Genomic DNA, 26740 nt, shown 5'->3' on the forward strand with positions numbered 1-26740 from the left:
TAAAGAAAAAATACAAGACAATTAATTATGAACATACATTACAAAGTATCCTGAAAACATTCTAAGAGTATATGCAAAGAAAAGGTATTTACATAAAAATTTGGTTACAATATCAATTGTAGATTGTAAATTGACAATTAATTTTCTTCACTTGATCTTGATCTTGATGTAAAAGATTATTGGAGGAAAAAACATTACATTACATAGTTGTGCAAGTTCAAGAAGTAATATAAAAACAAACACAAAACGCTATATTTTCAAAATTTATAAATAAAATATGTTAATTTGAAGTGGAAAAAAATTATCATGCCCCTTTAACTAAAAACTAATATTTCAGCAGGGTAGTCTTCAAATTCACGCAATAAAAAATGCAAAACTTTTCCCCAATTTAGACGGTCCCTGCCACATCCCAACTTAGGGATGGCCAAGTGATAGGCTCGTGCCAAACTCATTTTCATTTTCAGGTCGTGCAAAGCAGCACAAAAATCTTCTTCATTTGGTTTGTGCCAGTACTTGTCTTTTGTAACCACGTTGAAAATGAAGCGGCCAGAAGAAGTAACTTTTAGAATTGTCTTTCCTATTTGAGTGGGTTGAATAGAACGATTTTCAGGGTATTTGGAGCAAATACTCAAAGCTACACCTGCACCCATTTTGGCGTCCTTTGAGATGCAATGGGCGATTGCGTAGCCCTCAGGAGCGTTGGTAACATCACCCTTGCAAAGAGTAATGCGAGCCATTTTGGTCAGATAGACGGATTTCCAACTCTCACCGCGATAGTTTACTTCCTGTGGAATGAAATTAACTTTTATTTCATGGACACATAATAAGAATAAATCTTCCTCGAACCCAAATGCCGATGGTGTACTTAATTTTTTTTCATCTAGTATACCAGATACTTATTTTGTAATAATTATTTTCTTGTTATTGTTGTTTATTGTACTCAAGTCATATACATGAAAAAAAAATTTATTTGAAAAAATGAGCAGCATTATTGCTGTTTATTCTCGAAATTATTGTCTCCAACATTCTTTCATAAGGTTTTCTGGATGAGGAAATAAACTACATGCCCAAAAATTACAATTATGACGTCACATTGTTACCACATTTTCCAGAATTTTGATTCATTTAATTGTCACTTATAAATTAATTTCCATGGTTTACGGAGAATTTTTCCACGGAGAGTTGTTCCAGAGCCGTTTGGAGAATTGTTCTATGCGTCACGTGAAATACTGCGTGATATGCGGCAACTTTTCCCACGCGAGGAAAATGTTAGGTTCAGGCTTAGCATTCATCACAAGTTTAATTTGCTGCTGACCCTTGCCAAAAGTGTGGCCTTTAAATAAGAAGTGCTTTATCGAAAAAAAAAAAAAATATAAAAAATTCCTGGCAGCAAACAAATATGATTTTGAAAAATGAAACATAAATCCTCCTTCAGTAACATATGAGTATCCAAATATTTGAGATGAAATCAATAATAAAATTTAAATCTTCTTCAGAAATAAAATTATAGTTTATTTTAATAGCAAGAATTAAAAATTCAAATCGGACCGACGTAAATTTTTTTTACTTTGAAGGTTAAGTTGAAACCAAATTGCAAACGAGTATGGGTTGCACTGGGTGATGCTATTCTGTATAAATATGTTTTAGAATAAAAATTATAAATTATGTTGAGAAAAAAATTATTGCATGTTTTGATTATAACAAATTTTTTTGATATCAAATTTTCAATTGATAATTTTTTATTACAAGATATTATATTTATTATAAGATAGTCTTGGCCTGAACATTGTCTGAAAAATAACTTCTACGAACTTTAATTTTTTTAATTATTCTTTTAATTTATTTTTAAATAATTTGTGGGGGCTAGTCAATCAAATTATAAAGCTGCATTAGCAATTAACAGCAGGCAGGGATTCATTTTAATTTTTTCATAAATTTCAATTTCAATTAATTATTTAGCTAACTTTATTTGTAAAATTAATTTTATGAAGATTAAGAACTTTTCATAAGATGATTGAAGTAAAATATGCAATGCAAATCAATTGAAAAGGGGAAATTAAAAAATTAAAATTTTGGAAAATGTGGTCACAATATGACATCATAAATTGTAGTTCTTAAAAATTTCACCATGTAAATTATTATTGTTGCTATTTCTACTCAAGTCATACATGAAAAAAATTGAAATGGAAAATTGGAAATTTCCTCATACAGAAAAAAATTGAAATGGAAAATTGGAAATTTCCTCATACAGAAAATCAAAACATGGTAGTTCACGACAAGAAAATGATTTATATTTAAAATAGCTGATATGCTGCACGAGAAAAACGCCACGTTTAAGAAACTTTGTCCAGCCGGCTGGGATAAACTAAAAATTAAAATTTCCTCCCGCTTAAAAGCGTTAAATTTTCGGGTAGAGCTAAAAATTTTCCTGCCACTAACCTCCCGGGACAAAATTCCCCCCCCCTTCCCCCGGGATCTCAAGTAAATGTACCCCATTATAATAATATTTGCGAATATTTGTAATTAAAATATGAAGTGATACCACACGATCAGATCATGTGTTAATGATGAGACAAATATGTACATATTTCGGTTATTCGGTATAAATTGAAATTGTTTTGATAAATTTCGTTTCTGACCTTGGTTTAATACGTAACGAGCCCAAAAATATTGATTTACAATTATTAAGTATAATTAAAAATTTGTACCTCAGCAGCCATACGTGGAGGATGTTCCGTCGCGCTTGTGCTTTGTGCTTGTTCTTATGTAAGAATAACAAGTTGTACGACATGCATGCATGCGTTCTTCCCTCTCCCTCTCCAAATCACACAACATACTCCCTTCTCCCTCTAGTTGACTAGTTCCCCTATTATCAGATGCAGTATACATGGCTCACAGCTGCCCCAGAGTAGAGCTGCTGGTACAATATTTTCCGTAAATCTCCAGCAATTACATCATGGCTGGACTTCCATCAAGTCACAATAATGACTGGAAGGTATTTGATTTTGATTTCGTTTTATTCAGCAAAAGTTCAACATCCGGGTTGATTAAAACGGGATCTACTTGCTTTAGAAACTTCAGCCTCGAGATTTTTAGGCTTCGGCCTGCTTTGACTGACGACCCGTCTTCAAGTTAGCGGCGGCTGGTTGTAATTTATTTATGCTAATTTATATTCATTGAATTGATAGCTGAAAACGTGGGATTTCTTTCTGGTTTCCATTTCTGGGTCTGGGGGCCAAGGCGGGGAACCGAAGCCAGATTTTCTGACTCCAGAGCCATGAGTTTCATTAACAGTGACTCTAGAGTCGAATGCGGGAACAAGTTACAGCAGTCACAACATACCAGACAAAGTGACACAAGCTACAAACCTGTACCTGTAATATACAAAACACGTGATGCACGTCACGAGACACATTTTTTTCAACACATATTGGGGATAAAGTTACACGCGGATATTTTTTAATTTACAATTAAAGTCATGGAAGTTGGAATATTTTTAAGGAATTTTTGTAAATTAAAAATTCATTTGAAACTTTCACTTTGCCGACTTTGCTAACATCAAGCTCAATGCAATAAATTAAAAAGAATTTTCTAGATTACCATTTTTGTGCCACAAATTTATCACATGCAAAGGAATGTACACTTTCCACTTTCCAATAGAGTAGGCAATACTTTATTAATTGCTTTTACATTGACTTATATTTTAAATTAATATCTAAAAACTAGTCAATTCTGGTTATTCTAAGTTCCGCACGTGTAGCTTTTGTATTTTGTATAAATGAATTTTACAAAAAAAAAATTAGGGACTTGTAGCATCTGTCCTGTTTGTTTGTAAGGTACGTCTGCGGTAACTTGTCTCATAAAAACCTACAGAGCTAAAATTAAAAAAAGACCAGCTGCAGCTCCAGAGTCATCCATCTCATCATAGAAGATAATAATTAGATTTACGAAATTTATTGAATTTTTTTCTCAAAATAATAATCATTTACAATATGCGTTTTTTCCATGCTAAACTATTTGGGTTCATAGTTAAATTTTTTTTTTAAATCCGTTGCTTACAGATGATTCCGTAATTCAACCAGCAATGAAATGTCACAATGCAAATCAGCCGAGCAATTTTCGCGAGTCAAGAAAACATGCGTTCTTTACGCAATGAAAAAATTGCAGATCTTTATAACGTTTATGTCATATAACAATATTAAACACACTTTTTTTTTATTTTTGTTGATCATGTAAGAGAAATTATTGGTAATAATGTTTAACATTATCATTAACAAGGCACATTTTTGTATTATTTTGTTTATCATATGAGAAAAAATTTCTTAATAATAATGTTTGACATTGTCCTTGAGAAGATTCTGAGGCTATATTTTACCGTTTTGAATGATTTTTTTTTTATTGCGAATCTCGGAATGTACGTAAACAAAATTAAGTGGTTTGTAGTTGTATTTAAAATATAAAAATACATTTTTTAGGCGCGTGTTTCAGCAACTTTAAATTAGATTTTTATGTCTTTTTATACATTTGAATACCGTGAAATGGCATTGTCAGCACTTTCGAGTCTGATTGTTAATTTTTAAAGTTGTATTTACGAAAACTTTAGCCATCATAAGCCGGTTTATTGTTATATTTTCAGACGTTGCTTCTCTGTGAATCAAACTTCAATGGAATAAAGAAAGCAGAATACAGTTACGCAATGTAAGTGGACGCACGTTAAAAAACCAGTGTACTAATATCATTAAAATTATAGGATCATACCAGGAAACTCCGGAACAGACAAAGTATGTGTAGCTGTGCCTCCCGACACTGTTTATGACTATCATGGACGTGATTACTTGCTGATGCCGTACTCTACCCAAAACGTTTACCCTGACCCATTGGTAATATTTTATTTTCAAGTGTAGGGTTGTCCAAATAAAATTCGGAGGGTTAGAGAATCCGTTATTAAGTAAATGTGAAAATAAATCGCAAATTTTCCCAATGCAAAAAATTTTTTGAAAATTACTTTTCAAATGGCACCTAGGCGCTACTCCTAGCTAACTCTTTTTTTATCTCAGGTGTGCGTGAAAATTAAATATTTTATTATTGACCCCGGATTAAAACTGAGGAGGTCACATTCACCTAGAAAGCGGTATCTCCAGCCCTCCGAATTGAATTTGGAACACTCTATAGGACTGTTGTAGCATTAATTTCGATTATTGCCCTCAGAATCCGAAGGCTACTGTCAGTCGTTGGCAGCAATTCTTGAAGGCAATGAATATGACTCCGTACAATGCTGATGAAGAATTCGATCGAACCCTGCTGGTTCGCATGATTGACTTGTACAATTTTACCCACAATTTCGATTACAAGATGTTCGAATACGCTATTAAAATTCTTGGAACTCCGGCTGGAAGTAAAGTGATGAAGGTAAAAATTGAATAATTTTTAATTTAAAATAAACATGTAATATAAATTGGCACTTTTTATTTAACTAAAATTTTATTCAATCGGTTGACCACTTCCCAAATTGTGTCCCTTTAAAAAAAAATGAAAATATGTTTCACATATTAAGATGAATTAAAAATATTGTGAAATGAATTTATAACGTAACGAAAAAAAGTGGTTTTAATGACAAAATTGAAACCGAGCAAACTCTGTTGTTGCCAAGTTAATAAAAATGAATAAGTCGTCTGAGCAGAAAAATTAATAATTGAAGGACAGCTCACCCACACAAGATGAACTGATTACCTTTTGGGTTGCTTCCTTCATTTGTGCATTTTGTCTTTTGCAATTATAATGTTCACCGACTTAAAATTTTCACATAAATTATAATTTCTTTTTAATATATTGTTTTTATGTTTTTGCTTGACTAGTAACTGTGTATTAATAAGTGCATTTTTTTCTTAGGATTCTATTTTTTTGTTCTTCTCCCAGTCCTTTGTGTATCTGCTGAGAGATTTCACTAAGGACATGCCAGACCAAATCACAGCACCTTTGAGATTGCTTCGCAACACTCAAAATAATGATCTGGAAGATTATGAGATTGAAACTGTGGTCATTTGTCGGTTGCAAGCAATTTACATCATGGGGGCTGCACTATTGTCTTTGTTTCCCAAGAGGAGCTCGTCAACTTTGCATTCTCTTCTGCCCTATGGAGATTACCCTCCCATCAACCTTGGAGAGTAAATTTATTCCTGGATTATATTTTTTAGCCTTTTCTTGATAATTCTATATGTTTTAGTTTTCTGAGGGTGAAATCCACTGATTCTGCAACTTCAATTAGCATGAAGCTACAAAAGTTGCTGTGTTTTTTCAACTATTTCAATGCATCTTTCAACAAGGATTATGGTAATACATTAAACATTAACCAAAGTTCGATAATCAATACTTCATTGAATGTCCAATTATTTTTAATAAACAAGTACATGCATATAATATTTAACTAATTAACCTAACAATAATAACTAACTATGCAAAATGTTTATCAGCACCCAAAGAAGAATACAAACTGTCTTTTTCAAGGCAAAGAATAAAGGAGTTCCCTAAGTGGATGGATTCTCTGAAGCCTATGTGCAAAGTCTCTTTCACAGACGAGAAAATTGAGGATGCGAAAGGGGATTTTCTCCGAGTTGACTTTGCTAACAGGTGTTCTATTAATTACTCATTATATTCGCTCATCACAATTTTATGTTAACCAGACAAGTGGGCGGTGGAATTCTAACGCATGGGTTGGTGCAGGAGGAAATTCTATTCTGCTGCTATCCTGAAATGCTCATAGGATCGTTGTTAAATGAGGCAATGTGCTACAATGAAGCAGCATTTTTCAGAGGTATAAATGGAAAACATACTTTTTATCTACCTGTGGCAAAAAATTTTCACTTTGTAACCTTTTATCAAAAAAAAAATAAAAAATTCATGATGTTCTAATAGGAGTAAGAAGGTTCAACAACTACAAAGGCTACTCTGAGACCTTCGAATACACTGGAAACTGTTGCACAGGGGAAGAAGCGATGGACGAGGAAAACTATATCAAATCCAGATTTGTTGCTATGGATGCATACCCATTCACAAATAGAGATGACCAATACAAAATTCAGTGTATCGAACGCGAATTGAGAAAAGCTTTTGCTGGTTTCCGACCAATCGATGATTTCATTGGGGATGTTTGCACTGGCTTTTGGGGTTGCGGAGTTTTTGGAGTAAGAACTAAACCTGCATAAATTTAAACTATACTTATATATTATCTGCTATACTAACAATCATAGGGTGACCCACAATTAAAATACCTAATTCAATGGCTAGTATGTTCTGAAGTGCAAAGAAACATGACATTTTCTACATACAAAGCTGGAAAGGAGGCCGAGAATTTGAAAAAAATTCACAAAAAAATTGAGAAAAAAAAAGTGACTGTTGGTAAGCTTATATATTACTTGAAGGATGTTTTAATTCACGATTATAAAATTATAGGTCAGCTCTACAGATTTTTGATGATGGGACAAGTTGATTTGAAACAAGGAGTTCTCAAGCAAGTGGTAAAATACTTCAAATAGGAGTGATTACCAAGAGAGGAAAAGCTATCTCTTAGTTCATAATTTTTACCAACAAATGTTTGAATGATAATCATTAAATTATTTTTTATTTGTATGTAACAAGTATTATAAATAAACGAATTAGAAAAACGTCATCTTGTATACTAATAAAAAGGACCAATGAACGAAAATTGAGGAAGCTGGCCAAAGCCACGCTAATATATGAGATAATAAATATTAAGAGTGGAAAGGGCGGGGAGCTTTTATTTATTATATTTAATTCTGGTATGGGGATGCAAATTTTTTTTACATTTGAATCTGATAACAGGGTCAAAGAGGAACATTTTAAGCCTCATAAATTGTTACTGAGAGGGTGGGTTTTAGTTATATTTAGATAACTTTGCTTTTTCACGGACAATGTGCGGGGTATATAATCTTTTATTTTTTTTTAATTCTGCTATGGGGATGCAAATGTATTTTACATTTGAAACTGATAACAGGGTCAAAGAGGAACATTTTAAGCCACATAACTTGTAGCTGAAAGGGTGGGTTGTGACCGAAACCCCCCCTCAAAATTTCAAATTTGAAATTAGGGGATGAAGGGGTGACATGCAAAAGTTTTAAACATTGGATTCTTCTTTCTCGTCATTTTTTACGTCAGTATGGTGAATTCGAACCCCGTGAGAGGGTGGGTTTTATTTTAATTTAGAAAACTTTTATTTTTCACGGACAAAGTGCAGGGTGAAAATCTTTTATTTTTTAATTTAATTCTGGTATGGGGATGCAAATGCTTTTTACATTTGAATCTGATAACAGGGTCAAAGAGGAACATTTTAAGCCTCATAACTTGTTACTGAGAGGGTGGGTTTTAGTTATATTTAGATAACTTGGCTTTTTCACGGACAATGTGCGGGGTATATAATCTTTTTATTTTTTTTTAATTCTGCTATGGGGATGCAAATGTTTTTTACATTTGAATCTGATAACAGGGTCAAAGAGGAACGTTTTATGCCACATAACTTGTAGCTGAGAGGGTGGGTTGTGACCGAAACCACCCCTCAAAATTTCAAATTTGAAATTAGGGGATGAAGGGGTGACATGCAAAAGTTTTAAACATCGGATTCTTCTTTCTCGTCATTTTTTACGTCAGTATGGTGAATTCGAACCCCGTGAGAGGGTGGGTTTTATTTTAATTTAGAAAACTTTTATTTTTCACGGACAAAGTGCAGGGTGAAAATCTTTTATTTTTTAATTTAATTCTGGTATGGGGATGCAAATGTTTTTTACATTTGAATCTGATAACAGGGTCAAAGAGGAACATTTTATGCCACATAACTTGCAGCTGAGAGGGTGGGTTGTGACCGAAACCACCCCTCAAAATTTCAAATTTGAAATTAGGGGATGAAGGGGTGACATGCAAAAGTTTTAAACATCGGATTCTTCTTTCTCGTCATTTTTTACGTCAGTATGGTGAATTCGAACCCCGTGAGAGGGTGGGTTTTATTTTAATTTAGAAAACTTTTATTTTTCACGGACAAAGTGCAGGGTGAAAATCTTTTATTTTTTAATTTAATTCTGGTATGGGGATGCAAATGCTTTTTACATTTGAATCTGATAACAGGGTCAAAGAGGAACATTTTAAGCCTCATAACTTGTTACTGAGAGGGTGGGTTTTAGTTATATTTAGATAACTTGGCTTTTTCACGGACAATGTGCGGGGTATATAATCTTTTATTTTTTTTTAATTCTGCTATGGGGATGCAAATGTATTTTACATATGAAACTGTTAACAGGGTCAAAGAAGAACATTTTAAGCCACATAACTTGTAGCTGAGAGGGTGGGTTGTGACCGAAACCACCCCTCAAAATTTCAAATTTGAAATTAGGGGATGAAGGGGTGACATGCAAAAGTTTTAAACATCGGATTCATCTTTCTCGTCATTTTTTACGTCAGTATGGTGAATTCGAACCCCGTGAGAGGGTGGGTTTTATTTTAATTTAGAAAACTTTTATTTTTCACGGACAAAGTGCAGGGTGAAAATCTTTTATTTTTTAATTTAATTCTGGTATGGGGATGCAAATGCTTTTTACATTTGAATCTGATAACAGGGTCAAAGAGGAACATTTTAAGCCTCATAACTTGTTACTGAGAGGGTGGGTTTTAGTTATATTTAGATAACTTGGCTTTTTCACGGACAATGTGCGGGGTATAAAATCTTTTTATTTTTTTTTTTAATTCTGCTATGGGGATGCAAATGTTTTTTACATTTGAATCTGATAACAGGGTCAAAGAGGAACGTTTTATGCCACATAACTTGTAGCTGAGAGGGTGGGTTGTGACCGAAACCACCCCTCAAAATTTCAAATTTGAAATTAGGGGATGAAGGGGTGACATGCAAAAGTTTTAAACATCGGATTCTTCTTTCTCGTCATTTTTTACGTCAGTATGGTGAATTCGAACCCCGTGAGAGGGTGGGTTTTATTTTAATTTAGAAAACTTTTATTTTTCACGGACAAAGTGCAGGGTGAAAATCTTTTATTTTTTAATTTAATTCTGGTATGGGGATGCAAATGTATTTTACATTTGAAACTGATAACAGGGTCAAAGAGGAACATTTTAAGCCACATAACTTGTAGCTGAAAGGGTGGGTTGTGACCGAAACCCCCCCTCAAAATTTCAAATTTGAAATTAGGGGATGAAGGGGTGACATGCAAAAGTTTTAAACATTGGATTCTTCTTTCTCGTCATTTTTTACGTCAGTATGGTGAATTCGAACCCCGTGAGAGGGTGGGTTTTATTTTAATTTAGAAAACTTTTATTTTTCACGGACAAAGTGCAGGGTGAAAATCTTTTATTTTTTAATTTAATTCTGGTATGGGGATGCAAATGCTTTTTACATTTGAATCTGATAACAGGGTCAAAGAGGAACATTTTAAGCCTCATAACTTGTTACTGAGAGGGTGGGTTTTAGTTATATTTAGATAACTTGGCTTTTTCACGGACAATGTGCGGGGTATAAAATCTTTTTATTTTTTTTTTTAATTCTGCTATGGGGATGCAAATGTTTTTTACATTTGAATCTGATAACAGGGTCAAAGAGGAACGTTTTATGCCACATAACTTGTAGCTGAGAGGGTGGGTTGTGACCGAAACCACCCCTCAAAATTTCAAATTTGAAATTAGGGGATGAAGGGGTGACATGCAAAAGTTTTAAACATCGGATTCTTCTTTCTCGTCATTTTTTACGTCAGTATGGTGAATTCGAACCCCGTGAGAGGGTGGGTTTTATTTTAATTTAGAAAACTTTTATTTTTCACGGACAAAGTGCAGGGTGAAAATCTTTTATTTTTTAATTTAATTCTGGTATGGGGATGCAAATGTATTTTACATTTGAAACTGATAACAGGGTCAAAGAGGAACATTTTAAGCCACATAACTTGTAGCTGAAAGGGTGGGTTGTGACCGAAACCCCCCCTCAAAATTTCAAATTTGAAATTAGGGGATGAAGGGGTGACATGCAAAAGTTTTAAACATTGGATTCTTCTTTCTCGTCATTTTTTACGTCAGTATGGTGAATTCGAACCCCGTGAGAGGGTGGGTTTTATTTTAATTTAGAAAACTTTTATTTTTCACGGACAAAGTGCAGGGTGAAAATCTTTTATTTTTTAATTTAATTCTGGTATGGGGATGCAAATGCTTTTTACATTTGAATCTGATAACAGGGTCAAAGAGGAACATTTTAAGCCTCATAACTTGTTACTGAGAGGGTGGGTTTTAGTTATATTTAGATAACTTGGCTTTTTCACGGACAATGTGCGGGGTATATAATCTTTTTATTTTTTTTTAATTCTGCTATGGGGATGCAAATGTTTTTTACATTTGAATCTGATAACAGGGTCAAAGAGGAACGTTTTATGCCACATAACTTGTAGCTGAGAGGGTGGGTTGTGACCGAAACCACCCCTCAAAATTTCAAATTTGAAATTAGGGGATGAAGGGGTGACATGCAAAAGTTTTAAACATCGGATTCTTCTTTCTCGTCATTTTTTACGTCAGTATGGTGAATTCGAACCCCGTGAGAGGGTGGGTTTTATTTTAATTTAGAAAACTTTTATTTTTCACGGACAAAGTGCAGGGTGAAAATCTTTTATTTTTTAATTTAATTCTGGTATGGGGATGCAAATGTTTTTTACATTTGAATCTGATAACAGGGTCAAAGAGGAACATTTTATGCCACATAACTTGCAGCTGAGAGGGTGGGTTGTGACCGAAACCACCCCTCAAAATTTCAAATTTGAAATTAGGGGATGAAGGGGTGACATGCAAAAGTTTTAAACATCGGATTCTTCTTTCTCGTCATTTTTTACGTCAGTATGGTGAATTCGAACCCCGTGAGAGGGTGGGTTTTATTTTAATTTAGAAAACTTTTATTTTTCACGGACAAAGTGCAGGGTGAAAATCTTTTATTTTTTAATTTAATTCTGGTATGGGGATGCAAATGCTTTTTACATTTGAATCTGATAACAGGGTCAAAGAGGAACATTTTAAGCCTCATAACTTGTTACTGAGAGGGTGGGTTTTAGTTATATTTAGATAACTTGGCTTTTTCACGGACAATGTGCGGGGTATATAATCTTTTATTTTTTTTTAATTCTGCTATGGGGATGCAAATGTATTTTACATATGAAACTGTTAACAGGGTCAAAGAAGAACATTTTAAGCCACATAACTTGTAGCTGAGAGGGTGGGTTGTGACCGAAACCACCCCTCAAAATTTCAAATTTGAAATTAGGGGATGAAGGGGTGACATGCAAAAGTTTTAAACATCGGATTCATCTTTCTCGTCATTTTTTACGTCAGTATGGTGAATTCCAACCCCGTGAGAGGGTGGGTTTTATTTTAATTTAGAAAACTTTTATTTTTCACGGACAAAGTGCAGGGTGAAAATCTTTTATTTTTTAATTTAATTCTGGTATGGGGATGCAAATGCTTTTTACATTTGAATCTGATAACAGGGTCAAAGAGGAACATTTTAAGCCTCATAACTTGTTACTGAGAGGGTGGGTTTTAGTTATATTTAGATAACTTGGCTTTTTCACGGACAATGTGCGGGGTATATAATCTTTTTATTTTTTTTTTTAATTCTGCTATGGGGATGCAAATGTTTTTTACATTTGAATCTGATAACAGGGTCAAAGAGGAACGTTTTATGCCACATAACTTGTAGCTGAGAGGGTGGGTTGTGACCGAAACCACCCCTCAAAATTTCAAATTTGAAATTAGGGGATGAAGGGGTGACATGCAAAAGTTTTAAACATCGGATTCTTCTTTCTCGTCATTTTTTACGTCAGTATGGTGAATTCGAACCCCGTGAGAGGGTGGGTTTTATTTTAATTTAGAAAACTTTTATTTTTCACGGACAAAGTGCAGGGTGAAAATCTTTTATTTTTTAATTTAATTCTGGTATGGGGATGCAAATGCTTTTTACATTTGAATCTGATAACAGGGTCAAAGAGGAACATTTTAAGCCTCATAACTTGTTACTGAGAGGGTGGGTTTTAGTTATATTTAGATAACTTGGCTTTTTCACGGACAATGTGCGGGGTATATAATCTTTTTATTTTTTTTTTAATTCTGCTATGGGGATGCAAATGTTTTTTACATTTGAATCTGATAACAGGGTCAAAGAGGAACGTTTTATGCCACATAACTTGTAGCTGAGAGGGTGGGTTGTGACCGAAACCACCCCTCAAAATTTCAAATTTGAAATAAGGGGATGAAGGGGTGACATGCAAAAGTTTTTAACATCGGATTCTTCTTTCTCGTCATTTTTTACGTCAGTATGGTGAATTCGAACCCCGTGAGAGGGTGGGTTTTATTTTAATTTAGAAAACTTTTATTTTTCACGGACAAAGTGCAGGGTGAAAATCTTTTATTTTTTAATTTAATTCTGGTATGGGGATGCAAATGCTTTTTACATTTGAATCTGATAACAGGGTCAAAGAGGAACATTTTAAGCCTCATAACTTGTTACTGAGAGGGTGGGTTTTAGTTATATTTAGATAACTTGGCTTTTTCACGGACAATGTGCGGGGTATATAATCTTTTATTTTTTTTTAATTCTGCTATGGGGATGCAAATGTATTTTACATATGAAACTGTTAACAGGGTCAAAGAAGAACATTTTAAGCCACATAACTTGTAGCTGAGAGGGTGGGTTGTGACCGAAACCACCCCTCAAAATTTCAAATTTGAAATTAGGGGATGAAGGGGTGACATGCAAAAGTTTTAAACATTGGATTCTTCTTTCTCGTCATTTTTTACGTCAGTATGGTGAATTCGAACCCCGTGAGAGGGTGGGTTTTATTTTAATTTAGAAAACTTTTATTTTTCACGGACAAAGTGCAGGGTGAAAATCTTTTATTTTTTAATTTAATTCTGGTATGGGGATGCAAATGTTTTTTACATTTGAATCTGATAACAGGGTCAAAGAGGAACATTTTATGCCACATAACTTGCAGCTGAGAGGGTGGGTTGTGACCGAAACCACCCCTCAAAATTTCAAATTTGAAATTAGGGGATGAAGGGGTGACATGCAAAAGTTTTTAACATCGGATTCTTCTTTCTCGTCATTTTTTACGTCAGTATTGTGAATTCGAACCCCGTGAGAGGGTGGGTTTTATTTTAATTTAGAAAACTTTTATTTTTCACGGACTAAGTGCAGGGTGAAAATCTTTTATTTTTTAATTTAATTCTGGTATGGGGATGCAAATGTTTTTTACATTTGAATCTGATAACAGGGTCAAAGAGGAACATTTTATGCCACATAACTTGCAGCTGAGAGGGTGGGTTGTGACCGAAACCACCCCTCAAAATTTCAAATTTGAAATTAGGGGATGAAGGGGTGACATGCAAAAGTTTTTAACATCGGATTCTTCTTTCTCGTCATTTTTTACGTCAGTATTGTGAATTCGAACCCCGTGAGAGGGTGGGTTTTATTTTAATTTAGAAAACTTTTATTTTTCACGGACTAAGTGCAGGGTGAAAATCTTTTATTTTTTAATTTAATTCTGGTATGGGGATGCAAATGTTTTTTACATTTGAATCTGATAACAGGGTCAAAGAGGAACGTTTTATGCCACATAACTTGCAGTTGAGAGGGTGGGTTGTGACCGAAACCACCCCTCAAAATTTCTAATTTGAAATTAGGGGATGAAGGGGTGACATGCAAAATTTTTAAACATTGGATTCTTCTTTTTCGTCATTTTTTACGTCCGTATGGTGAATTGGAACCCCGTGAGAGGGTGGGTTTTATTTTAATTTAGAAAACTTTTATTTTTCACGGACAAAGTGCAGGGTGAAAATCTTTTATTTTTTAATTTAATTCTATTATTGGGATGCAAATGTATTTTACATTTGAAACTGATAACAGGGTCAAAGAGGAACATTTTAAGCCACATAACTTGTTACTGAGAGGGTGGCTTTTAGTTATATTTAGAAAATTTTGATTTTTCACGCTCAAAGTGCATGGTGAAAATATATATATTTTTTTATTTATATCCGGTATGGGAATGCAAACTTTTTTTACAACGGGTACGGATATATGGGTCATTAAGAAACATTTTAAGCCGCCTGCTGCGTTTCAGAGAGGGTGTTTTCACTCTATTTTTATTATTATTGTGTTCATATCAACCACCAATTTTCTTAGGTTGGCACCCTGCTTTTTTCTGTAGCTAGCATCGCTATCGCTATCGCTAACTTCAGTCACGTCAGAAATTTAATTATTTCTACCCTCGCAATTATTTGCAAAAAAAAATAATAATAATAATGAGACTTAATATTAAAACAAACTATTAAAAATTAAATAATTTAACTTCCAATGTCCGTAAGTTTGACGTTTTTATTTTACACGATTGTTCAATTAAATGGAACAAGTAGTGCTGTGAGGTGTAATAATTTATTTTATTGAAATAATTTAATTTCTTTTGTTGCAATAGATCTTAACTATATAATACATATAATTTAATTTGGATAATTTGTTTTGTGGAGGTGACATACAATACATCTCCAAAAAAAATTTATTTTTACTTTCAATTTACCAATTTGTGTAATTTTTACCCAAACTTAATTCAAATCAAACAAAAAAATTCCATTCAAAATATATTATGTTTTATGTTTCATAATAAAAATGAGGAAATTATCTAAAAAATTGTTTTGATATAAGATAAATTTTGCCGCCTTAAATCTCTGATTTATAATCAAATTTTATAAGTCTATTTAAAAATTAAAAGTCATGTTCCATCAACAACATTTCCTTATTAATCATAAAAAATTCAGCGTATTTTTAAACTCAAAAATAATTACGGTAATTTAAATTTGAAATGGGCATTTTTCCTCAATGGGTTTCATGAGTTGTTTAGAAAAGTACGCTCGAAACAAACGTTTCAATATTCTGACCAAAATTATTCAAAAATTTTTATTATTATTTTTTTTTTAAATCAATTGTCAATTTTGTGTTAAAAATTAATTTGTGTAAAAATGTAACCTTCAAATAATTTTTCACGAAAAAGTTAATTTAAAATAAAACATTTTTTTTAAAAGATTGATTTCTGTACTAATTCTTGTCAAAATTATTTCACAGCTCATGAATTATGGTTGCAGCCAAAGCATGTAGAGAAGGATATTGTTTTTTCTTAAACAATAAAAAGTCACAAAAACCATCAAGGAAAAGCCGACTTTAAATTCAAATCACCATGAATCAACCCTTGATCCTGAAATTATATCACAAAATCAAAATAATTAGCAAAAAAAATAGTTTTAGAATATTACTGATTTTATAATTGACCTGTGTAAGTTATATCTTAATTATCTAATTTTTTTCGCAGCCTGATGGACTCCTCGAGCGACGACGACGACGTGTCCGGCGGGGACGGAGGCGAGCGTCCGGCCAAGAAGGCACGCGTGGGCGACGGACGGGCCGCCGAGGTCGGTTCGAGCGAGGAGCTCAAGTGCTGGCAGACCGAGCAGCTGGCGCGCGGCATCCTGGACAACACCCTGAACCGGATGCTGGAGCACTCAGGCCAGGCGCCGGACAACCCGGTCAACGAAGTGGCCGTCGAGCACGAGGCGGTGCTGATGGCCATCCAGAGCCACGGTTTGCAGCGCTTCCAGCAGCCAGTCGAGCGCGAGCCCAGCCCGCCGCCGCTGGCCTACCCCTCAAGTTCCTCCTCCAGTGGTGATAATACAGTTTTCGGTCGGCTCGAGCACGACTCGTTTTTGGACGCGGCCGTCGCGGTGGCCATTCAAAAAAAGGGCCTCAGTGTCTTCACCTCGGCCAACAGTGTTTGACCGACAGGCTGCACTTTTTCTTCTGGCTGCATTAAAGGGGCAGCAAAAATTTTAAAATATCAATCTTATTGTGAAGATTCGAATTGATCTTTTTGCAAAAAATCCAATTTTATTCAAGAAAATATTGTAAAATTTCTAAAAATGTCAAATTGCTAGGATATTTATTTGCAAATTGCAGAAAGGTCTATCGGGATCTGAATAGTAAAATTTTTATTTTCAAACCCTTGCTGTGCCCTTTAAGAAAATTGAATAAAATTTATACACAAAGTCCAGCAGAATTTGCCACTTTGAGATTGGTGCGCGTTGTTGTAAGAAAGAAAGATACTGATTTGAGGGCGATTAAAAATCGAAACCTTTACATACCATAAGTCTTGAGAAATATTTTAAATAGTTTGAATTTTTTCAAATTTTAAATATCTTTTTGGTTCTAGAATCGCCCCTGATTGATGTTTGTATTTAAAAGAAAAAAAAACTACTATTACTATTTCTAGAGTGCCATGCAGCTCTTCTTGTATAAAAAAACTCCATGTCTGTAAACTGATCATTCATGATTTTTACTTCAAACTTATATACACGGTCACAGCCGACGGATTTGTATGGGCATTTTAAATGCGCCTCCATATCGAATCCGAGTTGGCGTGCAATTTTGCATTTATCCAATTTACTACCTATATCAATATAATCGCAGAATAGAGAGAAAATTGCAGCTCCTTTTTAAATAGCTCTGGTGTGTGTGGTACAGGCCTTTTAGCTGACTTTTCCAGGCGCAACATTTCAAAAGTCTTATTATAATGAATGATTGTGATCTGTATTTAGTTTTAGGAAAAATATGTTGGTGTATTTAAATTGGAGTCGAAATTATTTATTATTTATTTTCGTGAGTGCTTTGTGCCTGGTCTTATTTAGTTTAAGACTCGATGAAAAAAGACAAAAAGCCTGAAATTGGCGTCAGAGGGTTACCTGATTTTTTGCCTACCACTGCCAAGGAGCCTAAACTGCTAACCTCATCGTCAGCTCCTTTCCTTGCACCTGCAGGGGCGACACCAAGGTTAATTAGTAATTCCCTACAAATTTGTATTACCTTTTTGTGTGACTTATTACAATTATTACCGCTACAATTAGCAAATATATATAAATGTGTTATCAAGTTGCAATTTATTATTTTTTAACATGTGAAAAATTGATGTAAAGAAAGACCACGTGTTCTTTTGTAAATAAAATATCCATTGAGTGTCCTACAGCTAAATGGTAACGTTAGCAACAAAAATAAACCACGCTTGTTTTCGTTTTTCCAACCCAATTTTTTTTATCGCCCATCGCTGATGCCTAACACGTCATTAGCTAATAGAGTCAAAAATTGAACGCAGTTTGTCCTCAGAATGGCTAGACAAAGGTCCCATTGTCAAAATAGTCGAGGTGAATTTCTTGGATCGCAGGAGGGTCTCGCCTGGCGCAATTTCCACGTCGGACGTGCAAAATTGGATAGCTCCACGTACAGCTCAATTATTCTTGCTGCCTTCGGAATGGTGAACAAATTCTGTTTGATAGATTTTTCTTAATTTTTATACATTCCAACATTTTTTGTCAGCTCAAAATAAGTGAATCATCTCTTTTTGTCTTAATTCAAATAGTGTCAATATAAGTTAAGATTGATGCTCAGCTTTGATGAAAAAAGAATTATAGTCAATTTTTTATTCTAATTCTGCCTTGTAAGATTGAATTTTGAAGTTATATTAAAAATATAATATTAAATTGTATTAATAAAATAATCTATTGCAAATTTATTTATGACATTTTTTTCATCTTAAAAATAAACTTCCTTGTGGATGATACCGATGGAATTAATATTTAACCTTTCATATTTAACTAATATTATAAAATAATTTTTTTAGTTCTTTTTGAATGGCAAAAGTATTAAATTGAAAAAAAGCAACGTGATCTCTGATTTGTTTGCCCATAGCATGCTAAAATGGTAAAAAAAAAATAGTCGCAATGTGAGTCATATTTACACTTTCTTTACTCTACTAACAAAAAGTATACTCATTTGATGGTTTTAAATCCATTTTAAGCAGCAGAAAATGTCAAATTAAATTTAGCGCTGTTCTATTTGCCTCTTGGGTAACTTTAAAACCCTCTTTTAGTTTGTAATTTTTGACAGTGGAAAATTTTTCTGAAAGAAAATTACTTGCCAAAAGCGATCTATGGGAAACTATTTTATTAAAATTATGAAATTTGATTTTCTGGAATTTTTAGATCCGTTTGATTTATGAATTGTTTTCATTAATATTTTGATTTGTCTGCAGGACGTAATGTCCGCCTACGCCTTCACTTATCCGTCAAACGTCCCTTCCTGGCTGATGACCCTTCTCTCGGTCAACACCGTCGCGGTCATAGCGATGCACTGCCTGGCCTTTATCATCGGCACGTGGCTCTCCCCATACATGCACGCCACCACCAAAGAGTACCACCCGCCCTCGGAAGGTCCCCTCGAGAAAGTGCCGAATTTTTTGCCGCACGCCAGGTTCAAGGGTTACATTCGCTTGAGCCACCGAATTTCGCACGTCGGCGGCCTCTTCGTTTTTCTCGTCGAGATCGTTTTGATCGCGTGGGTCAAGTTTTGGGACGTGTCGCTCAAGGCCTGCGTCGCCAGCACTGTCATCATGCTGCCGTTCATGATGGCCTTTGTGTTTTTCTGGTGGTACTTCCACTTCAGCTACAACACGCAAATCTACCTCAATAGAATTGAAGTCATCGATAATGTGGAATTGCTTTACAATCAAATGAAACGCGACGCTTGCACTTATGCGTGTTCCAATGAGAATTTGGACCAAATTTCTAATAGGAGGATTAGTTCTGCGGGTGATTCCTACAACTGCACAAGGACGAGATCATTGCCAACTAAATATCCTAGCATGTAAAAATTTAATCACTTGCGGTGGCTGTTATTAATAACTAAATTTTTAATAAAACTGACATTTTGTTATTTAATTTCTGTTAAAAATTGCACATTAAAGAGAGATATAGAAATGAAATATTGATTCAAAATGTTTTTTTTTTATATAGAACAGATTAAGATTTGGCTTTTTTAGTTGATTTGTGTTTATGGAAACACAATGTTCTTAGTTTTCCATCCGCAGTGAATAAATCTGCAAGCTTATTAGCTTTAAAAAAAAAAATTAGTACTTATTCATAATTTTACCTGATTTAACCAAAAGATTTTGCCTTGAAACTTGAACAAAAATTGGTGGGACAAAATTCATTAAAATAAATAAATTAATAGCAAATAATTGATGTAATTATTTAATTTTTTTCTCCGATTGTACCCAAAATTTGTTTGGAAAATCAAGAGCAAAAACGGATCTTATAATTATTATAAAATCAGATTTGGTTATAAACCCTCAATTTTCACAATGGATCGTGCAGACATTTGATGTTTATAGTTTTTTAATATATTATATTGGTCAGGCAGAAGTTACGTATTTTTTTTGTATGGTGTTTACTTCAGAAAAACCCAGTAACTTATCACATTCAAGAACTGCGGGGTTTCGGCGCGCTATATATTTCTTAATTTGAGTCCCTGCTCAGTTTAAATAGTCACTAAGTTAATGGCAAACGTAAGTTCTTGTTCACACTCTTCAAAAATTTTGGAAACCAAAGAGGGCATACAATGGCGTAATTTCCACTACGGACATGCAAAACTTGAAAGCACGACCAGATCTTCAATATTTTTGGCTGCTTTCGGAATGGTATATATTTGAAATTTTAGATTTGATTTTTTACATTGATTTAATTTAGGAAATCATGACGTCCTTCCAATTCACTCAGCCCTCTCACGCGCCATCCTGGATAACATCGCTCCTCTCGGTGAACACCGTCGTTTTGATCGCAATGAACTCATTCGCCTTTGTCATCGGCACCTGTTTGCTGCCCCACTTGAAGGCCGTCAATGAAGAGTACGTCGCGCCTCAAGAGGGCCAAACAAAAATAAACGCCGTGCCCTCGTTTTCGCCACACGAGCAGTTCTCCGGGTTCATCAGGACAAGCCAAAGAATTTCCCACGTCTTCGGCCTGTTCGTTTTCCTCCTCGAAGTGCCACTGGTAATTTGGGTCAAATTATGGGACCTTTCGCAAAACGCGTGCATCGCCAGCACGGCGGTCATGGTGCCCTTTATGGTCATTTTTGCCACTTTTGTATGGTTTTTCAACTTCGGGTATAAAACGCATATGTACAAAAACCGGCAAACTGTGATCGAAGAAGTTGAAAACCAGTACAAAAGCAGGTCGGGGGAATCTTTGGAAATGACTGATATTTTTGGTGAAGAGCATCATTTCTCTGAAATAAACGTGTCTCAAAGGCACAGCCTGGATGCCAATTTCAGGCCTGGCAGCAACCCACACCATTTGAGAGAACATAGTTTTCACAGAAACAGCATGTCTCATTTATGTGAAACTACAGAGGTTATTGAATAATAAAGTTTAATGACGATTTTATGTTTAAAATAAACTTGTTTTATTTTGCCTTTGATCCATATAATTTTTTAGGTGTAAAAAAGTCGTGCGTATATTTAAAAAAAAAAACTAATTTCCACACTTCCTTAGGGACGATATATTAAAAAATCCGAAAAAAATAATTACATGTATTGATATATATGGGGTGAAATTAAGAATAATGCTAATATTTTATTTAAAAAAAGGGTTTAAATTTTTATGCAATTTCATGTTTGTCAATGAGCGGATAAAAACTTATCACATTTTCAAACCTACACAGGGTTTGAAACGCTTGCTCAATCACCCTGCCGATAAGTTAAAGCATTTCAGTTCCTCTTTGTGCAGAAACCAGTCAACAAAAAAGTAATGCCGAATTCTTTGAAAATTCTCGAAACCAAAGAGGGAATACAATGGCGGAATTTCCACTACGCACACGCAAAGCTGCAAATGACGACTAGAACTTCAACATTTTTGGTTGCTTTTGGAACGGTATATTTTTTATAAATCATAAAATTTAATGTTTACATGCAAATTCATTTCAGGGAATCCTGACATCATATCAATTCAACAGCCCCACTGCAGTACCTTCCTTCGTCGTTTCGCTTCTTTCGGTGAACTCAGTCATTTTGATCGCCTTGCATGCGTTCTCTGTTATCATCGGCACGTGTTTGCTGCCCAACTTTCAAGTTGCCAAGGAAGAGTACGTGGCGCCTCAAGAGGGCCAAACCAAAATGAACGCCGTGCCCTCGTTTTCACCACACGAACAGTACTCGAGGTTCATCAAGGCAAGCCAAAGAATTTCCAACGTCTTTGGCCTGCTAATTTTCCTCCTCGAAGTGCCACTGGTGGCGTGGGTCAAATTCTGGGACGTTTCGCAAACCGCGTGCATCGCCTGCACGGCGATTACGATTCCCATCATGGCCCTTTTTGTAATTTTTATCTGGTATTTTAATTTGAAGTACAAAACGCACATCTACCATACCAGGCAAATTTTGATTGACGAGGTTGAAGAAGAGTACAAGAGCAGGTCACAAGAGTCGCTACATGTGATCCATAATTTCAACCAAGTGCACCAAATGCCCAAAATTGTGTCACGAAGGCACAGCCTGGATGCCAATTTCAGGCCGGGCAGCCCTCCGTGCCATTTGGAAATGAAGTTTCACTCACAGCCAAGTCTCACCCTTGAAACCGTGTTTGAGGAATAACAAAAAGAATAAATTCAAGCTACATGTTCATATATATGGTTATATTTTCAATGCCTCGGAGATAAAACTAATCAATTCAGTTAGTAAAATTAATTTAGAATGCACGCTTTTCAAGCAATTGGAAAATGAAATGCCTGCTTAAAAATATAAACTCTAAATGCCAGAATGCAATATGCCGACAACCACCTCGAGTGCTGAATAATTTCAGAGAAATGTACAAAATAAACCATCTGGGAAAATAATGCAATTATAAATAGGTTTCACAGCAATACTTTTCTTAACTAAACCCCAACAAGTTGGAAATTGCATCGATTACAACCTGTTCAGAAGCAGAAAATGATCTCTGGGATTTGGCCGTCCTCGACGGAGGTGCCATTGTTGTTACCTGCGGCGTAGGAAAAGTTGAAAGTGACCTTGCTTCCCGACGGACAGTCCAAAGTGACCTTCCGCATTCCTTTGCTGCCGTAATGAGAATCAGGCCCCTGAGAAATTATATTTTTTCATAAAATTTCAAATCATTATTCAAACCGCACCCATACCTTGATGGTGACTGAGGCAATGTAGCTATTGTTGGCCATGATCTCAACAGGCTGTTTGAAGGTCACACGGAATGTGTTGTTGAAGCCGTCGGTGCTGTAGCTGATGTGGTTCGAGGCGATCACCCGGCCAGAAACTGTGTGGATGATCTCGATGGTGGCCGAGTAGTCGGCAGGGCCGTGGATGGACCCGTAAAGACCGAAACCTATGACGTAGATCTTCTTGTCGACGGTGAATCGAACTCGATCACTGGTGCCCGAGTAGCCCCAGCGCGTTTCAACCTCCTTGAAGCGGTTGATGGTCAACTCCTTGCCCAGGTTGCAGCAGCGGGGAGCGTCGAGGAAGTTGATGGCTGGTTTCGGGTTGACGGTGAAGTAGAGAAAAAGGGAGACGAGTTCTCGGTCGGATAAAAGACCTGATTGGGCTGGCCCTTGAGCGAATTCCTCTACGCTCATCAGGGGAAAGCGGACAAGCAGGACGGCGCGTCCCAGAACTGAACGCTGATGCTCAGGGGTGGCTGGAAGATTTTGACGGGCGCACTCTGCTTCGGACCATCTGGAAAAAAGGGATTTTAACCAATTTTATTGCTTCCTATTTTTATATAAATAAAATCTGACTAATAAAAATAGTTTAATATCAGCTTAGTCTTGTTGTAGTTTAATAATGAAAAAGTAATTGATATATTTAATATTTAATTCAAATTTTGGAAAATCCAAAATATCCGTTTGCATTTTTTTTTTTTAAATTTTCACTTTAGAAAAATTTCATAATTATTTTCATTATATCTTTAAATCCACAAAATCAAGTTTTTACCTTTCTAAAATTTACTTTTTATAATGATAAATAAAATTGACAACGTATGTAAACAGAGATTTTCTCTGCTAAAATTTTATATTAAATCAAACAATTAATTAATGTACCTGACAACAGCCTGAAAGAGGTTGATCTCCCTGATGCGCAGGGTGTCCCTCTCCAGGACAGCTGTGAGAGAATCAATGTCGATGTCAGTGAAGCCGTCAGCGCTGAGGGCCTCGGCAGTGTTGGTGTCGATGGTCTCGAGACAGAGAGCGGCCAGCTGTGGCTCATCGAACAACCTGGCTTGGGTGAGCAGCATGAACGCGTTGTCCGACTGCAGATTGCGCTTGAGGAACTCGACGCAGTGCTGCTCGAGGGCGGGCACCGCGTACTTCTTGGCCGTGTACAAAGTGGTCATGACCGTCTCGGGCCCGATGTTGACCTCGTCCGAGTAGAGGAACTGCAGCAGCGCCAGAAAGGAGGAGGGCTCGACGTCGGGCAGTTCAACTTCGTCCGCCTGCAGGGCCAGGGTGCCGTTGAACATGGCGTCGAACACGGAACTTCCCACGGACAGGACAAACTTGTGCGCCGGAATCCTCTGCCGCTGGTCACCGCGGCCCACCATGAAGTGCACGTCCGAGAGGATTTCATTGTTGAAGAGGAAGGCAAAGCGCTCTTTGACTGTTGTTTTTGTTGCCTGAAAACAAAAATTCAAAATTAATGACAATTAAAATCAATTAAAAAATAAATATGAAATTTTGACTATATTTTAGAAAATTATTAAATCAATCATTTGAATCTTAATTCAAATTATTTACCTGCCAGTTGTTATAAACGTCATCCTGCGATCCTTGCGATCCCTGCGGCGAAGGGCCGGGGGAGATGTTGCGTCGGACGTGTTGTTCGTAGGGTTCGTCTTCCTCGAAGGGCGCGATGGCGTACGGGGCGTTGTGCGGAAGGTTGAGGTGCGGCGGCAGCATGTTCTGCGGCATCTCCTCCTCGATGCTGAGCACGGCCCTTATCTCTGCGGCCCCCAGCCGCCGGTTCAGCGAGTTGCTGCACGGCTCTTCCGAGTCCTGCAGAAATTGGAAAAAATAATTAATGAAAATCTCGCCCCATGTTTCCGGCCCACGTCGGAACTCACCTTTTCCATTTCACTCGTTCGGGCTCAACATCAATCGGCGGGACGTGCTCGCACACGTCTGAGAAAATTTTTTCTCAAACCGATTTGAGATTTTGAGAGAAAAAAGTCAAAATTCGGCGCAGATTTTTCTTCTGCTGACCCAGAATGTTTGTTTACGTGAGCGAGTTTCAGTTTTCGCCCGCAGAGGCGCTGATGGCGCAGGTGGAAATCCCGCAACCCGCAACACACGCTGAGAGCGAAAAAATTTCATCGCTAATATAATTAATCATTTTAGCCGCCACGTGCTTGTCAGAGAGTGACAAATTAGTTTTTTGTTTAGGGATATTAAAATTCTAATCCAAATTGTTTTATTGGAGCTATTTAATAAATTATTCAAATTTAATCATTAATTACTGGTCAAGAATTGAAATCATGTTTTTAAATGCAAAGGGGCCAGAATTGAAAGTGATAAATTTCGTTATTATAAGTTATTATGATTTTGCTCAGATATACACGTGAAAATAGCTATAATTTTAATTTCATTTTCTATTTCATTGAAAATACCGGGAAATACTTTGTTTTATCTTGTAGCTCAAATATACTTTTATGAATCAGTTCAAATGGAAATATATTTATATTTTTATGTATTATTATGTTCGTCAAAATATATTTTATAATTTTTTTTTCAAATTGAATTTCAGTATTTCAGCTGTAATAACAAAATTACGGTCTCTAAGTGTTTTATTTTTAATATGCTAAATTTCCCACTTTAAATGTGATTCACCGCAGAGCTTTTTTCATGAACTTGATGTCGACCCCAATGTTGCTTACGCAAATCAACAGACTGACTGCATTGCAGAAACGTGACATATTAAGGGACACATAACCATAAAAATATAGACGCTTCTCGGCTCGAGTAATTAATCCCGATGAGGCGCTGTAATCAAACAACGCGTTCGTGATCAAATCACTTCATTTTTGTTTTGTTTGCGCGGCCCATTATCGCAATGCAAATGCAGAAATCAACGGGGCATATTTTATTATTATTGTTGCATATCAAACGATGACTAAAGCAGATGGAGCAGACACAAGTATCTCCATTGATATTTATCCGCGCGGAAAATTCGTCACAATTCACGAGGACACACTTGCAATAATGAACTGACCATTGAAGGGCGAAATCCCCTTCCGTCATTCGCCTGCCTGCCGGACGTTTACTCATGGCGAAATTAAAGTGAAGGGAGAGTTTGATGAAAAACCCACTCATGCACTTCGCGGAAAATCCAAAATGCTTGTTTGATTTCACCGAGATTGTGAGATTCACTCTTCAACTAATGCTTCAAAGTCTGCGATATAAATCAAACTTGTGAAATAATTCATGAGTTTCATGACTGTGATTTTTTTAATAAATTTTAGTATTCTCAACTAATTTTTGCAGCGAATAAGTCACAATTAATATTTTTTTTTAACAGATGATTTAATAACGATTCTTTTATTTTCTCTAAAGTAAGAACAAAGCACAAAACTTAGCTTGCGTTTTGTGAATTAAATTGTTAAGGCAGCTCTTTCATTTAATTTTAAAGCTTTTTTTCTAGATACTAAAGTGCTTCGAGCATTGATCTGATTATTTTCTAAATTTATCATTAATTTATACAAGAATTGACTTAAAATAAGAGCAAAGCAAGAAACTCATCTTGCGTTTTGAGAAATTAAGTGTTAAGGCAGCTCTTTC

The 26740-nt window shown here is 35.6% G+C and overlaps 4 protein-coding genes across 6 annotated transcripts in view; 3 read left to right on the forward strand and 1 right to left on the reverse strand.

The window, feature by feature from the left end:
• The window catches only part of LOC132205324 (poly(ADP-ribose) glycohydrolase-like), a 55495-nt gene extending 47836 nt beyond the window's left edge, over positions 1–7659 (forward strand). For 2 of the 3 annotated variants that reach the window (XM_059634301.1, XM_059634303.1), the window contains 10 exons: positions 4637–4698; positions 4751–4880; positions 5209–5409; positions 5890–6164; positions 6224–6330; positions 6471–6627; positions 6681–6811; positions 6913–7181; positions 7248–7395; positions 7450–7659. In XM_059634301.1, coding sequence (XP_059490284.1) covers positions 4637–4698; positions 4751–4880; positions 5209–5409; positions 5890–6164; positions 6224–6330; positions 6471–6627; positions 6681–6811; positions 6913–7181; positions 7248–7395; positions 7450–7532 — 1563 coding nt within the window. In that variant the 3' untranslated portion in view covers positions 7533–7659. Of the gene's footprint in view, positions 1–2941; positions 2996–4636; positions 4699–4750; positions 4881–5208; positions 5410–5889; positions 6165–6223; positions 6331–6470; positions 6628–6680; positions 6812–6912; positions 7182–7247; positions 7396–7449 lie in introns of those variants that run through there. The other variant, XM_059634304.1, reaches the window with a different exon arrangement.
• A 12808-nt stretch (positions 7660–20467) lies between these two features.
• LOC132205200 (calcium release-activated calcium channel protein 1-like) lies at positions 20468–21330 on the forward strand. Its single transcript, XM_059634139.1, has 2 exons — positions 20468–20606; positions 20656–21330. The coding sequence occupies exons 1-2, from the start codon at positions 20604–20606 to the stop codon at positions 21328–21330; spliced, it is 678 nt and encodes a 225-aa protein (XP_059490122.1). The 5' UTR covers positions 20468–20603.
• A 370-nt stretch (positions 21331–21700) lies between these two features.
• LOC132205350 (calcium release-activated calcium channel protein 1-like) lies at positions 21701–23701 on the forward strand. Its single transcript, XM_059634340.1, has 2 exons — positions 21701–21837; positions 21891–23701. Exons 1-2 carry the CDS (start codon positions 21715–21717, stop codon positions 22551–22553), a joined length of 786 nt encoding a protein of 261 aa, XP_059490323.1. The 5' UTR covers positions 21701–21714; the 3' UTR covers positions 22554–23701.
• On the reverse strand, positions 22574–25196 carry LOC132205349 (BTB/POZ domain-containing protein 2-like). Its single transcript, XM_059634339.1, has 5 exons — positions 25030–25196; positions 24704–24961; positions 24011–24582; positions 23093–23645; positions 22574–23035 (listed from the first exon to the last, which is right to left on the reverse strand). Exons 1-5 carry the CDS (start codon positions 25036–25038, stop codon positions 22877–22879), a joined length of 1551 nt encoding a protein of 516 aa, XP_059490322.1. The 5' UTR covers positions 25039–25196; the 3' UTR covers positions 22574–22876.
• Positions 25197–26740: the final 1544 nt, after the last annotated feature.

The sequence above is a fragment of the Neocloeon triangulifer genome, unplaced genomic scaffold (genome assembly GCF_031216515.1).
Source record: "Neocloeon triangulifer isolate White Clay Creek 2 clone unplaced genomic scaffold, ASM3121651v1 ptg000002l, whole genome shotgun sequence".
Classification (NCBI taxonomy): Eukaryota; Metazoa; Arthropoda; class Insecta; order Ephemeroptera; family Baetidae; genus Neocloeon; species Neocloeon triangulifer.